General features: G+C 38.4%; 1 protein-coding gene across 1 annotated transcript in view; it reads left to right on the top strand.

Annotated features, from left to right (window-relative positions):
• Positions 1-14,207, top strand: part of MCOLN3 (mucolipin TRP cation channel 3) — a 29,898-nt gene extending 15,691 nt beyond the window's left edge. Inside the window, exons 7-13 of the mRNA XM_019626410.1 lie at positions 2,691-2,790; positions 6,177-6,289; positions 6,378-6,527; positions 9,645-9,746; positions 9,855-9,977; positions 10,796-11,002; positions 12,768-14,207. Coding sequence (XP_019481955.1) covers positions 2,691-2,790; positions 6,177-6,289; positions 6,378-6,527; positions 9,645-9,746; positions 9,855-9,977; positions 10,796-11,002; positions 12,768-12,902 — 930 coding nt within the window. The 3' untranslated portion in view covers positions 12,903-14,207. The remainder of the gene's footprint in view (positions 1-2,690; positions 2,791-6,176; positions 6,290-6,377; positions 6,528-9,644; positions 9,747-9,854; positions 9,978-10,795; positions 11,003-12,767) is intronic.
• Positions 14,208-15,858: the final 1,651 nt, after the last annotated feature.

The following is a 15,858-nucleotide window of genomic DNA, read 5'->3' as shown; positions in this document are numbered from 1 at the left end:
ATGAGGGCAGAGACCTTGCCTTGTTCATTGCTGTGTCTCCAGTAACAAGAACAGAGTCTGGCACTGTGTAGGAGTTCAAATACAAAAGGAGCAGAGTTTTGTAGGTTCTGTATGGTCAGCCTTTAGTAGTCTGTGGCTGTGAGCTTAAGGTCATTGCCACGTGTTCTTGCTAACTGAGTTTTCTCACCATGAACGTTTATAGCCTTTGGGTTACTGCTCACAGTGCCTTCCTTGTGCTGCCTCTGAATGCTCTGGTTAATATTTCCCCATTCAGCCCACCCTATCATGTGTGTATTCTCCACATTCCAGTTGTAAATGGAGCTATTAATGCTCTCTAGAGAGCACAAGATGCCTCTCATGTGAGTCCATCACCTCACGAGGATCAGGGTCAGTAACCCAATACTGTATAGGCATAGGCAGGAAAACATTTTATGCAACTTACCTTCATATGATCCAAATTTCTATTACTTCAGCTGTCGTTTGTATTAAAAGCTATGTCCATGATACTCAACTAGTTGTATAGCTCCAGGTTTCCATCTAGCCTCATTTTCCTTCTGCCTGAAGGGTCTCCTTTAACATTTTTTGTGGTGCAAGTCTGCTGGTGAGGAATTCTCTCAGCTTTTGTAAGTCTGAAGAAGTATTTTACCTTCATTTTTAAAAGATAGTTTCACTGGGTATAGAATTCTAGGTTGTTGTTTTTTTTCTCCTGTACTTTAACGGTGTTGCTCTTCCAGCTTGCATTGTTTCTGATGAGAAAAATCTGCTGTCATCTTCATCTTTGTTCTTCTCCATAGGATGTGCTTTCCCCCCTCAGGCTGCTTTTAAATTTTTCTCTTTATCTCTGATTTTAAAAATCTGATTGTGATATGCCTTGGTGTAGTTTTCTTCATGTTTCTTGTGTTTGCAGTTTATTGAACATCTTGGTTTTGTGGCTTTATAATTTTCATTATATTTGACATTTACTTGGTATTATTTCTTCAAGTGTTTTTCTATCTCTTCCCCTTCACTTTTCAGAGATTCTAATAACGAGTATCTGGGCACTAAAGTGGTCCCACAGCTCACTGATGCTTTCTTTTTTGTTTTATTTTTCAGTCTCTTTTCTGTTTCATTTTGGATAGTTTCTATCGCTATGTGTTCAAAACTCATTAATCTTTTTTCCCTGTACTATCTAACCTGTTGTTACTTCCATTTAATATTTTTTCTCTTTGTTTAAAGCATTTAGCTTCTCTCCTAAGCCTTGCTGTGATATGACTGACATTAAGCCAAATTGACATTTAGTGAGTACCTACTGTTTCTAAGACTCTGAGGCTCTTTGTATGGGAAAAACATGGTTTCTCCTTGGCAAGGATTTCTCACTCATTTAAATACTACTGAGAATCTTCCTTGTGTGAGGCTATGGACTGAGTGCTCCAGCAGCTATGGAGGTGAGCAGACACTGACAGTGCCCTTGGTTGCTTGTCAAGGAAAGAAGCTTACAGACCAATATGAAGAAACAGAGTAACTAGACTCGTTAAATTTATTTGAAATCTTATATCTGAAGTGATATCTGATTACCCCACATGAAGAAGCTTCAGTAAAACTTGTTTAAATAAGGAGTTTTGAAATAACATTTTTTTCCCCCTTACGGCTTGAGAGAGGAGGCACGCGCACACACACGCACACGCACACACACACACACACACACACACACACACACACGCACACACAGAGTGATTTTCTTGCCATGCCTTTTCAGTTCCTGCATGGGGCAGGCAGAGGGAGCTAGAGGGGGAAAACAGTAAGACTGTGGAAGCTTTTCTGCCATGGCTTTGTGTACTTGATGTCTGGTGTCCTGAAATGGTGTCCTTGAAGCAAGACATGGCTGTTAATTCCCTGAACTACATCCTTGGTAATACATATGGTTCTAGAGTGACTAAGAAACCTAGGTCCAGAAGGAAAATCAATAAAGCCACCTGAAATGTTTCCAGACAGAAATAATGAACCTCTGTGTTAGTAAGAATTGCAACAGCACTAAGAATCTATCTCTAGCTGAGAACCTGCTTAAAGGTGGGAAAAAGCACAATAGTGCCAGCTCTTTAAAAAAAATATATATATATATATATTTATATATATATATATATATAGATATATATCTATATCTATATATATATATGGTTGGCATACACTATTATATTAGTTTCAGGTGTACAACATAGTGGCTCAACTTATATACCCTATGGTGTGGTCAACCATACTAAGTCTAGTAACCATCTGTCACCATGCACTTACTACAATATTATTGATTCTATTATCTGTGTTGTACTCGTACACTACATCTCATGGCTTACTTATTTTGTAACTGGAAATTTTGTGCCAGCTCTTGCTCATATCAAGACAACATCTAGAGGTACTTAGAATCATAAGGAGAGGGAAATTCTCTTGTTTTGGAAGTTGTCCAGGGCTGGAATACTGTCCTAGAAACATAGGATTTTAGAGACTAAAAGGTCTCTATAGAAGATGTAGTTCAAACTTCTCATTTCACAGAGAAATAAAGTGAACTTCCCAAAGTTGAACTGAGTAAGCAATAGGTCAGGGATGAGAATCTGGGTCTCTTCTCACATTGAAAAAATTGTTTCCTAATTAATCCATGAAGTTATCTTGGCTTCAAAAAACTATAGGTATGTTTTTGACCCTTTTTCCTTTCTTCACAGATAACATTTGACAACAAAGCCCATAGTGGAAGAATTAAAATAAGTTTTGATAATGATATTTCTATCAGAGAATGTAAAGACTGGCATGTATCCGGTTCAGGTAACTGATGCATTTTACTAGTTTTCAAAATGATTATTAAATTACTAGGCCCAGAGAGATGTAGAGCATCAAATAAAAGAATTGTACCATTTCCAAGTCCCTAATTCTGTGCAAGTAGATCAATTCATTGTAGATAGCCAATGTTCCAGGCAATACCTAAGTTAGTAATAATAGAAATGACTTTTCCTGCCATCTCCATGTGCACTCATTGGCCTACTCCTTACAAAAAAAAAAAAAAAAAAAGCTTATAACCCCTCCAGCAAAAAAAAATCATTTATACCCAAACCAATATTTATTGAATTCTTTCTGTAGAAGTATTTCCATCTACATTTTTCTCATTTTAATAATTTAAAATATGTTTCAAGTAGGCAGCATCCCTCTTTTTACAGATGAAGAAAGTGAGACTCAAAAGAAAATCTTGTTGTCCAAGGTCATACAGTCAGGGAGAAGTCAAGTATGATTTGACCCCGAAGCACCCCACACATTATAGTTGTCTTCTATCCAGGTCAAAAGGTAGATTGAATAAGGAAAGGATACATTCCTAAAAATATGGACATGAATTCAGATATAGGTTGAATGCTATCAAGAGTTCTGGAACTGAATTGGAGAGAACTGACTGGAAAGAACTGATTTATCTCATTTTCTAGTCCATTGTAAGTAACTTCATGATGCATTGTGCTGGACTTAATGAGTAGATCAGGGGTTCTTGGATTCTAGTGAGCAGAAGTATCATCCCAGGTACCTAAGATACAGTTTTCCCAGTTCCATTAAGATGGTCAGTAGGTTTGGGGTGGGGCCTAGGAATGTGCAGGTAGTCATTACTCATACCATACTTGGGTAATAATTGTTTTAAGGTGTCCTACTGATGGATGCACAAAGTTCAGAAGTAGTAAAATGAGATAGTAAGAGTAAATAAAGTATTCCAGTATTCTTTTCACTAATAGGCAACGTCAAATATATGAGGCTCTTGAATTCGAAATTTTATTTGAATCACACATTGTTTATTTGCAACCCAAGCCTGTTTTGTCATCTGTAAACATCATAATACTTCTCCACAAACTTTAGAATAGGAAAAATGAGAGAGCAAATGGAAGTGCCTGACCCGTAGGCTTGCTCAACAAATGTTTGTTTCTTGGTTTTTAACTTTTTCTAAAGTAGATTTAGACATTTGTGTTACAATTAGATGCCCCATGGTCAATCTAATAGGATACTTCATTACAGAACTAGTCTAAAGTGCTTTGTCGATAAAGAGCAGTCTAACTTGTTAAATAAAGACAAGCTCTGTAGCAGAGCTTATGATGGCTAAGACCTCTAGAGTCCCACCTCTCTTCACCTGGCTTCACTCATGCTGGCCAGGACTCTGCACTGGGAATTCTCCAGAATCTCTGCATGGATGGTTCTGTCTCGTCACTCAGGTCTCACCTAAAACCTACTGCCCCCTTGGTGAGGCCTTCCTGTACTATATGGTAAACATGGCTTCTTTCCTCCCCATTCTCTTACACCAAGCTCCTTCATATAGAGCTGTGGTTCTCAACGTCACTGTCACCTGGAGAGCTTGTGAAAACAGTTTGTGATTCAGTGGATCGAGGGTAGGGCCTGAGAACGTGCATTTCTAACAAGTTCCCAAGGAATGCCAAGAACCACTAATATGGAGTGACAGACACTGGAGACAGATGGCAAAGGTTGGAAGCCTGACTGCCACTTACTGGCTATGTAACCTTGGACAAGTTCTGTGACCTCTCTGTGCTTCGGTTTTCTCACCTGAGAGGTGGGGATAGTCATGCCTGCCTCGTTAGGTTTGCTGTGAGGATCTAATGAGTTAGTTCATATTGGGTTGTTGGAAAAGTCATAACATATTTTTTCCATGTTTTTTGTTGCAAAAATGCGTCATGACTTTTCCAACAACCCAGAACTCTGTGTTAGCTATTATGCTTTATTTTCTTCATGTTACTCCCATCTGAAAGTGTTTTGTTCATTTATTTCCTGGCTTGTCTCACTGCAGTTGAATAGAGTTCCACAAGGTCAGGGCCTTGTCTGTCTTGTTCGCCGTTGTATCTTTTTAGTACCTGGTAAGACACCTGGCAAATAGTGGGTTCTTAATAAATATTTTATACCTAGATAAGTATATTTTAATAGGATATACAGGGAAGCTAGCTATATTAAGAGTGAAACAGGTGGGCCGGCTGAGTGGCTCAGTTGGTTAAGAGCTCGCTCAAGAGTTTGAGCTCTGAGCAACAGCGGTTCGAGTCAGCCCGAGCTGAGCAGCCGTGGGATGGCTCAGCTTAAAAAAAAAAAAAAAAAAAAGAGTGAAACAGAAATTGTTAATTAAAGATCTTTGATGGCTGTGGAGGTTTTTAAAAGAAGGACTTTCAACTTTTCCTTAAATACTAATGGGAAAAACATTTATCAGGGCTTTCCTCTTTGTTGTTTTTGTATAAAAAATGCTTAAATTATCTAAGTTATTCTAAAGAGGAGTGTGAAAGATCCATATAAGACCTGAAAATGCTTTGGAAGGATGCAAAAAGAAGACTTGAATCAATGGAAAGGCACACCATGGTTTTGGACAACAAATTCAACATCATGAGTATGTCAATTCTCCCTAAATTAACCTATAAATTTGATACGATTCCCTCCTGAAAATTACCAGTCAGATTTTTATTGCAATTTGGCAATCTGATCCTAAAGAATATGTGGAAAAACAAACAATCAAGAATATCTAGCAAAAATTCCAGAAAAGAGTAGTGAGAGGTATTTGTCTGAGGCATTAAAATACACAAAAACATCAAAAAGTTAGGATATGGTACTTGAATATGTACAGTAGTTTGGTACATGATAGAGATGGCATTTCAAACTGTTGGGAATGATAGATTTGCCCTTTTGATTGGCAAAAATTAAGATTACTATTATCCAGAGGTGGAGATATGTGTAGGTATGTAAACAGTCATAATATTTTTGGAGAGCAATTTCTTAGGATCTGTTTTTAGAAATATGTACTGGGGGTGCCAAAAAAAATATGACTTGTGTTCACCTTTTGTAAATATTGAGTATTACCATTTTAATAGAGTTTTTTCCTTTCTTAGAATGTGTGTTCATTTTTTTGGCACCCTCTTTATATGCCTTAACCCAACAATTCCACTTTTAGGCTTTCATTCACTTACAGAATCACTTGTACCTGTGCACAAAGAGGACTCGCAGAATTGTTTATAGTAAGGAAAAACAGATTATAATTTGAGTGTCCATATAAATAAAGTATTGTACATCTATATGTGTGTGGTATACAATGCAGCATTTAAAATAACTGAGGCTAAAAGTGAAAAGAAAAAATAAGAAGTAGATGTGACCATATTAATGTCCCACTCATAAGCAGGTAATCCTTTTCCTTCCAGTTCAGAGGAACACTCATTACATGATGATCTTTGATGCCTTTGTTATTGTGATATGCTTGACTTCGTTAATCCTGTGCTTTCGGTCTGTGATCAGAGGACTTCAGCTTCAACAGGTAGGGGTTGCTGCTTTCTAGGAATATTACAGAGATTTTTGATTGACAGGGAAATTCACTGTGCCTCCCTTCTTTTCTTTCCCTAAAGGAATTTGTCAATTTTTTCCTCCTCCATTATAAGAAGGAGGTTTCCGTTTCTGATCGAATGGAATTTGTCAATGGATGGTACATTATGCTTATTATTAGTGACTTATTGACAATTACTGGATCAATTCTGAAAATGGAAATCCAAGCCAAGGTATTTTTTTGTATTTTTTTGTCCTATTTATTCCACTGTGAGTATCGGATTTGCATTGAGTAATTTATTTTTCCAAAATGTGAAATTTGCAGAGTAAATGATTTCTTTCAAACGTTGTATTGAGTAAACTTGTAATTAATAACAGTAATTTCCTTAAATGTAGTCAAGAAATCTTTTAGGCAAGCGTTTTTTTTCTTTATTAAAATTTATTGGGGTGACAATGGTTAGTAAAATTACATAGGTTCCGAGTGTACAATTCTGAAACATAATCATTATATATCACATTGTGTGTTCACCACCCAGAGTCAGTTCTCCTTCCATCACTGTATATTTGATCCCATTTACCCTCATCTACCACCCCACTCCCCCCTTACCCTCTGGTAACCACTAAACTGGTGTCTGTGTCTATGAGTTTTTGTTTCTTTATTTGTTTGTCTTGTTCCTTTATTGCTTTCAGTTTTGTATCCCATATGTCAGTGAAGTCATATGATTCTCGACTTTTTCTGACTTATTTCAGTTAGCATAATAATATCAAGATCCATCCTTGTTGTTGCAAATGGCAGTATTTAATCTTTTCTTGTGGCAGAGTAGTATTCCATTGTGTATATATACTACATCTTTTTTATCCAATCATTTATTGAAGGACACTTTGGTTGTTTCCACGTCTTGGCCACTGTAAATAAAGCTGCAGTGAACATTGGAGTACATATATCTTTACAGATAAATGTTTTCAGATTTTGGGGGTATAAAACCAGGAGAGGAATTGCTGAGTCATATGGTAATTCTACTCTTAATTTTTTGAGGAACTTCCACATTGCCTTTCATAACAGCTGCACCAATCTGCAGTCCCACCAGCAGTGTATGAGGGTTCCTTTTTCTCCACAGCTTTCCAACAGTTGTTATTATTTGTTTGTTGATAGTAGCCATTCTAACCAGTGTGAAGCGATATCTCATTGTGGTTTTTACTTGCATTTCTCTAATGATTAGTGACATTGAGCATCTTTTCATGTGTCTATTGGCCATCTGTATGTCCTCTTTGGAGAAATGTCTATTTAGGTCTTCTGCCCATTTTTTTAAATTGGATTGTTAGGTTTTTTGTTGTTGAGTTTATAAGTTCCTTATATGTTTTGGATATTAGCCCTTTATTGGAGGTGTTGTTTGCAAATATCTTCTCCCATTCGGTTGATATAGGCAGGGTTTTTCAAAGTGCGACCCATAGACTTCAGCATCGGAATCACTTAGGTACCTGGTAAAAATGCCCAAGTTAGACTTACTTAATCTGAACTCTGGGGTGAGGCCTGTAAATTCATACATACACCAAGGTAACTAAGGTAAGAGGTGTTTTTTTGTTTTCCTTACAAAAAATGCCAGAATCTTCAACAGAGTAGGCCTGGGGGTGGGGAATGAGGCCAAGCTACTGTTGTATGAGTGCCTGCGGCTGTTCCCTTTGTCCATTCAAACTGAGGTTTCCTTCTCTGATTTTTCCCATTGATGTGTTACTACAGGGTTTTCCATTTTAAGTTAGGACTAACTCAGCTTAGAAATCAACCCTCCCCCCACATCCCCAAGGCAAAAATCAAATTAAAAAACTAATATTGTTCAAAATAGTCTTGTTCAAATTTATATTTTTCTAGCCTTGATTGCAAGTAAGAATGAATATGAGCCTGTTATGATTCAGATTCCTGGGCAGACACCCCCCAAATGAATGGCTCAGATAAGATAGGTGCTCATTTCTCCCTCATATGATAGTCAAGGTGGGTTTTCCAGGTTGTTCAGTTGCTCAACTTCACGCAGTCATTCTGGGACCCATGTTTCGCCTGTCTTGTTTGTCTGATAGCCATTAAGGGCTCACCTGCACTGCATGGTCCATGCTGGGTCATCTCACAAACAGTTTGCAGCCCGTGGAGGGAAAACACAGTCTGGCGGTAGCTCTCCCATAGTCTCACAGCCTTGGTTACGAGTGGCAGCCTACGTTTCTGTTCACATTCCACTGGAGAGAATTTAGTCACATCTAACTGCAAAGGGCTCTGGGGAATACAGCCCAGGCATGTCCCTCAGACCAAGAGCATTGTTCTAGGATGAGGTTGCCACAAAGCAGCTGCCACCATGTCATAGTTGTAGTATATCATATATCATCAGAATAGATATTTAACCTTATGGAAAAAACAAAAAGTAGGGGGAGATTTGTAGCAAATCTTTATTTTTACCAACCTCAACTATTATAAAACTCAATGAGCTCTTAATGGTATTCAATAATCTTTCCACATTTTTCTACGCCATCCACTCCTTGTCTTATAATAATTTCATGTTTTCTTCTTTTCTGAAACCTCTAACACCCCTGCCTCATCCTCAATTTCAGCTGATGACCTCACTTCCTATTTTACAAGAACAATAGAAAAAAAAAGAGAAATTCCATAAACTCCCACTTCACTTATCTACCTGTCAGCATCAGTGCACATACGCGCTGTCACGTTTTCTCTGTTACTGTGGGTATATGATTTAGGTTACTATTCAAGGCCAACTCCTCTACATGCCTACCACACATGCCTGCCCAACGCTGTCCCCACTGGCTTACTCAAAGGCATAGCTCCAGCGAGTCTTCCTTTTCTTGTGTATCATCAGTTTCCTGCTCTCTACCATGTCATTCCTGGTAGCATGTTTTTTTTCCCTCCTTTGTAAAAAGACAACATTTCAACCTATTTCTCCCTCCTGCTACTTCCCCATTTTTCTGCTCCCCTTTGTATAGCAAAGACCTCAAAAGCGTAGTTAATCTTGTTTCTGATTTTGCTCCTCCCCTTCTCTCTTACATCTGTTCCCATCAGGCTGTCCTGCCACCCTGATCACCCTGTTTAAAGTGCAGCCCATACCCATTCCTTAACCCCTCTCCTTAACTTTCCCCTCAGCACTTACGTTGGCTAATGTATCAAGTGTTTATTAATTTATTACTGTCATCTCTCTCCCCCCGATTTGAATGTAAGCTTCGTGAGGATAAGGAATTTTTTCTGTTCACTGCTTTGTTCTCAGCACCTAGAACAATGCCTGCCTCATAGCGACCCAATAAATACATGTATTCCTTGCTCAAATGAATTTGTGATTATTTTCCCCACTCTGTTTTAGAGTCTGACAAGTTATGATGTCTGTAGCATACTTCTTGGGACCTCTACCTTGCTCGTGTGGATTGGAGTCATCCGATACCTCAGTTTCTTTCAGAAGTACAATGTAAGGAATTACATAGCTCTCCGTGCTGTTGGTATTTCTCTTTCAAAGTTATTGCACTGCTTTGGCTGAAGGACAAAAGGATTTTAATGGCTTCTCTTATTTTCCCAGCTCCTTATTCTGACCCTTCAGGCAGCACTGCCCAATGTCATGAGGTTCTGTTGCTGTGCAGCTATGATTTATTTTGGCTATTGCTTCTGTGGATGGATCGTGTTGGGGCCTTACCATGAAAAGGTACTGCTAAAGCAACTTTTATCCTGGTACCATTAAGCTCTTAGAGTAGTGCCAGTGGTGTGTTTTCTCTTTTCAAATGAACTGCTTTTATTGTGACTCATTCTTAAAATGTTGAAGGTAGTATATCTGATTGCCATGTTTATAAACTGGTAAGGTATGACCAACTTGAGAGAATAACTGATTCACTCAACTGCCTCAATTTCTTTTGTGGGATATGTCAGATAACTAAGTCCTTTTTACCATCAGCAAAGTAAAGTTTAGTCAATTTGATTAATCAATATATATTAGAGCAGTCTATTTAGGTAAGGCTTCTTGAAATGTGACTTTATTTAAAAAGTAGTATGGGGATAAACTTGTAGAATTATTTGAAAATTTGTTGCTGGAATTATAGTCTTGACTATAATGCGATTATCTTAACTGGGAGGAACTTTAAAATGAGAAGTATGAGCATGAGTGTTTGGGATCTGGGTTCTCTGCAGAAGCATTTCAAGGATCTCTTTCCATGAAGGTAAAGGGGGGATGAGGTAAAGCTTAACTCAGAAAAGCACTGGGCGTGCAGACCAGCCCCTTTTGCCTTCAGTTCAGCCCGCTCCTATTAAGAGGAGCATCAAGAAGCAGCTGCTTGTCCCAGGAAAAATAGTAGGCTTGTACATGTTGGGTGTATCACAAAGCAAGTGCTTTGGAGTTATCTCAGGTTATTGGTTTGAAAGGGTAATTTGGAATATCTGGTCCCATTATTTTTAATGTGGTGTCATAAATCAATTTTCCCATATGAAGGAACGTGGACTAAAGTAAACTTTTCTCTTCTCTTTTTTCAGTTCCGCTCTCTGAACGTGGTCTCTGAGTGCCTTTTTTCTCTGATAAATGGAGATGATATGTTTGCCACGTTTGCAGACATGCAGCAAAAAAGTTACTTGGTCTGGCTGTTTAGCAGAATTTACCTCTACACATTCATAAGCCTCTTTATATATATGATTTTAAGTCTTTTCATTGCACTGATCACTGATACATATGAAACAATTAAGGTGGGTTCATCAGTCGCCATAAGTGGCAGCATTTTTCTAGAACTTGTAGAGTGACAATAAAGTATAGGGGAATTGAATAAAGGGAGGGGAATTGGTGGAATGTTAGTTTCTTCAGGGTAGAGAAGGACTTCAATTTTAGATACTGAGAAACAAAAATGAAGGAAAAATAAAATTTCGTGATTGTTGAAAGTTTTGTCTCTAAATAACTGAACTTTTTCATGGAAGCTTTCTAATCTTTCATTAGAATCATAAAGATCAGTAGGTATTGGGTGAGTAGAGCAGATGGCAGTTTAGAAAGCCAAACTTTGGGGTGGGAAACTCTTAAAATTGAATTTTGGTAAAGAAAAATTGACCTTCTTATTTCGAGTGTGCTGTCACTGAATCCATTACTCTGCAAAGCCCTGCATAGCCCCAGAAGCGTGGTCTTCAGAAGAGTCAAGGAATGGATGTGCCAAGTGCTAGTCATGTATGCGTTATACAACTGGAAGCTTGATTGAAAAGCTGTCATTATTCCTATTGTCATTCACATGGGATATTTTAAAAATCAGTTTGAAGCCTTTGAAATATGGAAAGGCAGAATAAAAATCTATATATATTTAAATTTCTAATAACCTTATACTGTTAGGTCCACTATTAGCATAGACACTTTTACTTAGGGCATTTTTTTCTGAGCATGAGGGGGTAATGAAAGATGATGCCCTGTGAATGGTCCAGGAATAAAGAGAAGGCCATCAGGAGTTGATGGATTCTGAGTTGGTAATTATGATACCTTGCTCATGAAGCCAGGGCCATGAAATCATTCTTATTGAATCAGATTTCGAGAAATGACTATCTTCAATACTTGCTTGTCAGATGTATGCTTAGAGTCACCGAGGTAACTGGGAAAGAATGTAGTTGTATGTATCCAAATCTCTCTCCATGAGACTCTAAAAATGTATTACCTTCTACTCTGCATGCAGAGAGCTATATGTGATTTGAGGGTGACATCCAGTATCCCTAAGAATAATGTGAGTTGATAACTTTCCATGACACAAGCGTGAGACGCCTAATTTAGACGTTAACCTCTTTTCATGGGCTCAGAGAGCATCCAAATGGGCAAGCTAAGTTATTTCTGGTCTTTTCTGGTCAGGGTACATTCTAGGGACCTTAGACATCAAACGAATATAAATATGAGGCCCTTAAACCAGCCTGTCTGTCCAGAAAAGAGACTCCAAAAGGGTGTGCTGACGGAAAGGCCCCTTACAGCATTCAAATCTTTGTCCAAACACCTGGATCAGCTCAGGAGCATCGGGTTGTGCTGAGGGCTTCAGAGGAAGGCCGGGTATGCCACCCCCACCACACCATGGTTAATCTACATCAGCTGGGATTCTTGTGGCCTAAACTAAGTTCTGGCCAAGGTGACCACTTCATACTGGCCTGGAAGCCATGGGCTGCATGGCGAAGTGGTGACAGAGGTTCTCAGGCTTGGGACATGGCTGGCTGGATGCTCCCTGGAAAGAGGGCTCAGATTCAGATTCAACATGCTCATTTTTGGGTTGAAGCAGACTCACAAAGGAGAGGTCAGGAGGGCACTGCAGAATCCCAGACCCACTTTCCCGTAGCCAAGCCTAAGAGTGGCTCTAGAGACTACATCTCCCTGAAAATACTCGAAAGTGAAAAGACCCCCTCCCTTGCCAAATGATCTATTTTAAATTTGGAGGAAAGCTGTTTTCAAAGGGTTTATTAATGAGAGTTGTTGTTTTTTGTTGTTTTTTTTTCTGTATAGCATTACCAGCAAGATGGCTTCCCAGAGACTGAACTTCGCACGTTTATATCAGAGTGCAAAGATCTACCCAATTCTGGAAAATACAGATTAGAAGATGACCCTTCAGCATCTATATTCTGCTGTTGTAAAAAGTAGCTATCAGGGTTATTTGTGCTATAGAGGAAAATATAATGTGTAGCTGAGTTGGAAGACTATATGGATATTTAAATATCAGGTGTAGAAAGTTTAAAGACTTATTTTGAGCGAGTTGATAGCTGTAATTAATCAAGAGCTAGGATTATATTTTTTAAAGCAATATTTAATGTCTTTTCAGCTTTAGGCTGGGTTTATTAAAAAAAAAAGTGCCCAATTTTGATTAGGGAAGCTATTGGCTATTGGATTCTTGTTCTTTCTTTACTTTGCCATAGGTTTAGAATGTGTTCTCTATGCTTCTCTTTACTTTAGCTCCTCATCTCTTGCTTCCAGCTATTTTGACTGTTTTGATTGTGTCATCTGTGGAAAACAGTGCCTGATCCAATAGTGACTTCAGACAACACACTAACCCTGGCCTGGGCCACTCTGAGGGGTTCATCCCTGACAGAGAAGGGATGGTTGCTATATATCCCGTAATCATTGCATTTTAATAAGAATAAGAAAAAAAAACAACCATCACCAGCTAACAGTCCAATATTTGGTCCTGAAGGGCAACTGTTACATGATGCTTCTTTCAGTTCTGGAGTAGGTCAGGATTTTTGTATTCATGTATAAGCTTTTTCTTCTCCTTCAGTGTTAAAGTACAAAGTTGAAAGAGTATCCTATACATATATGAAAATTAAAGCACAAAGCAAATGCATATTTGATTTCACAAGGATTATTTTATTAGTACTTGCATGACCTTTTGAAGTCTGCATGATATACTGGGCCCTTCATAGACACATCCAGTATCACAGAAAAGAGTAGCATTTTAGGGTCAGGAACAGTGGTCTCATGGAGAGAGGTTCTATAAAGCGCATTAAAAGTATTTTATAAAACAATTATCCTCAAAAGTTAAAAACAAACAGGAAATGTATGCCTTAAAAAGACAAAAACAAAAACTCTCCTTGCAGAGTGCTGCTTAGAAATTTCAGGGATTTTCACAGCGTGAATCTTTGTTTTGTGTACTGTTTGTTCAAATAGAGATGAATTCAATGATGTGCAATAAAGGTTTTCTCAAAGCAAACTTTTTTTTGAAGGAAACTAATTTGTTAATTTTTTATTTTGTTTTCAGGGCTAATTGAAGATAGCCTTGAGACACTAAAATCTTATTATTTAATTGTGACTGTAATGACGACTCCAGGTGTTGAAATGTTTATTCAAATGTATATTTACAAGTATAAATAAGCTAGGTTTGTACGAGTACTACCTATGGCTTTTTAAAAATGAAAAATCTAAATCTCTAGGTGAATTTTTCCTTAATTCTAATATTTGTATCATGATCATTTTTAGAATTTACTAGAATGCAATGTGAATTTTAAAATTGTGTTTATCTGATACTTGTTTTTACTCCTTGTGAAATTTTTGGACTAGTAATAATACTTCAATGGGAACAGGAAACCACTGACCCAGAATCGAGCCTTATTGAGCCTGGGGTTTTACTTTGCCCTGATGTCATTACGTTTCTGCTGTGGAATTAAAGCCAGTGACTTGGCACCTTCATGTCTCTCTCATGGTTCTCCAAACTTTCTTTCTTTCTTTCTTTTTTTTTTTTTTTTTAAGATTTTTATTGTGGAATTGGGGGATGGGAACAGTGCTGGGGAATTGGGGAAGGGGAACAGACAAGTTGCTGTTGTTTTGTTCTTCAGTCTAGTTGTGGAGGATGTTGCTTCACTGGCCCAAGTTGGCACCATCATTGCGCTCTTCCCGGCCGAGGCAGATCAGTCGCCGGCTTCTGGATGGCTGCTCACGCTGGCTGCTGGCCGCTCAGGCTGGCTGCTGGCTACACACGGTAGCCCATGGTAACCCATTGCAGCAGGGGCTACAGCCTACGCTGTCACTGGCGACTCACGGCAACCCAGCTCCAGGTTGAGCTGTTGTTCAGCATCTTAGCTGTAGAGGGCAGCGTCACTGGCCCTCGTATGTGGGGCCCTCTGGCGTCCCAAGCCAGTTCTTAACCAATGCGCCACTCGGCCAGCCCTCCAAACTTTCTTATTATCAGGGACAGAGGTTCCTGAAAAATTTCAGAGCCTAATTTTTAGTAATGATTCCTATGAGAGAAAATCTCTATTAATTCCTGAAAAAAAAACAGCTCTAACTTTTTTGAACTGTCCCCAAACCAGTAAAATGGCTTGTTCTGAGCAGGTAGATAAATTATGGGCCAGTCATCTTCATATTTCCTTTATATGTATATATGTGTCATAAAGAATGTCGAGGTTGTTATAAGAAGGAATGGAGAGTGGAAGTTTCCATTTCTTCTCCCAGGCTTCTACATTGGTGGAACAAAGAGGAGATTGAGACTGGACTTTTGCTGGTGATGTCCATTTGTCTGGAGGTCAGGTTCTCTGCTCTTTCCTTCCCAACTGCCCCCTCCCCCCCGACATAATGATTCTCGTTTTTGGACATAAGAATCACTGGGGGTTCTTGTTAAAATTGTGGATGTACAGGTAATACCCATTTTTTTTTCAAGTCCTAGGGTGAGGCTAGGAATCTTCATTTTTATTAGGTACACAAGGTGATTCTGATGCAACTGATTCATGGTGGCTGCGTGGCCCAGAGTTGGACAGGAATAACTAAACCCCTTGTTGGAGCTACAAATAAACTATCCATAAGGCTTGGGATTCAGACTGGCCTTCTTCTCATATTTTTTTACCACATTAGTCAAGAGAGAAATCCCAAGTTAGAGGGTTTATAGATATCAAAATAGGTATCTTAGAATTTGTGTTGTCTGTTACAGTCATTTGTAGGTAAACTTTCATTTTGTTGATGCCACATTTTCTTTAAACAATTCAGATGCCATTTTCTTCTATCACTTTAACAAAGCTTTAAAATATCTAATAAATATTGAATATCCAGCATACTTTTTTCAAATTAAGTTAATACATATAAATAGAGAGGTGATGGATCAGGAAAAAAAAAT

Source organism: Hipposideros armiger, unplaced genomic scaffold, assembly GCF_001890085.2.
Source record: "Hipposideros armiger isolate ML-2016 unplaced genomic scaffold, ASM189008v1 scaffold_675, whole genome shotgun sequence".
NCBI lineage: Eukaryota > Metazoa > Chordata > Mammalia > Chiroptera > Hipposideridae > Hipposideros > Hipposideros armiger.
This window is presented reverse-complemented; position numbering and strand designations above follow the sequence as displayed.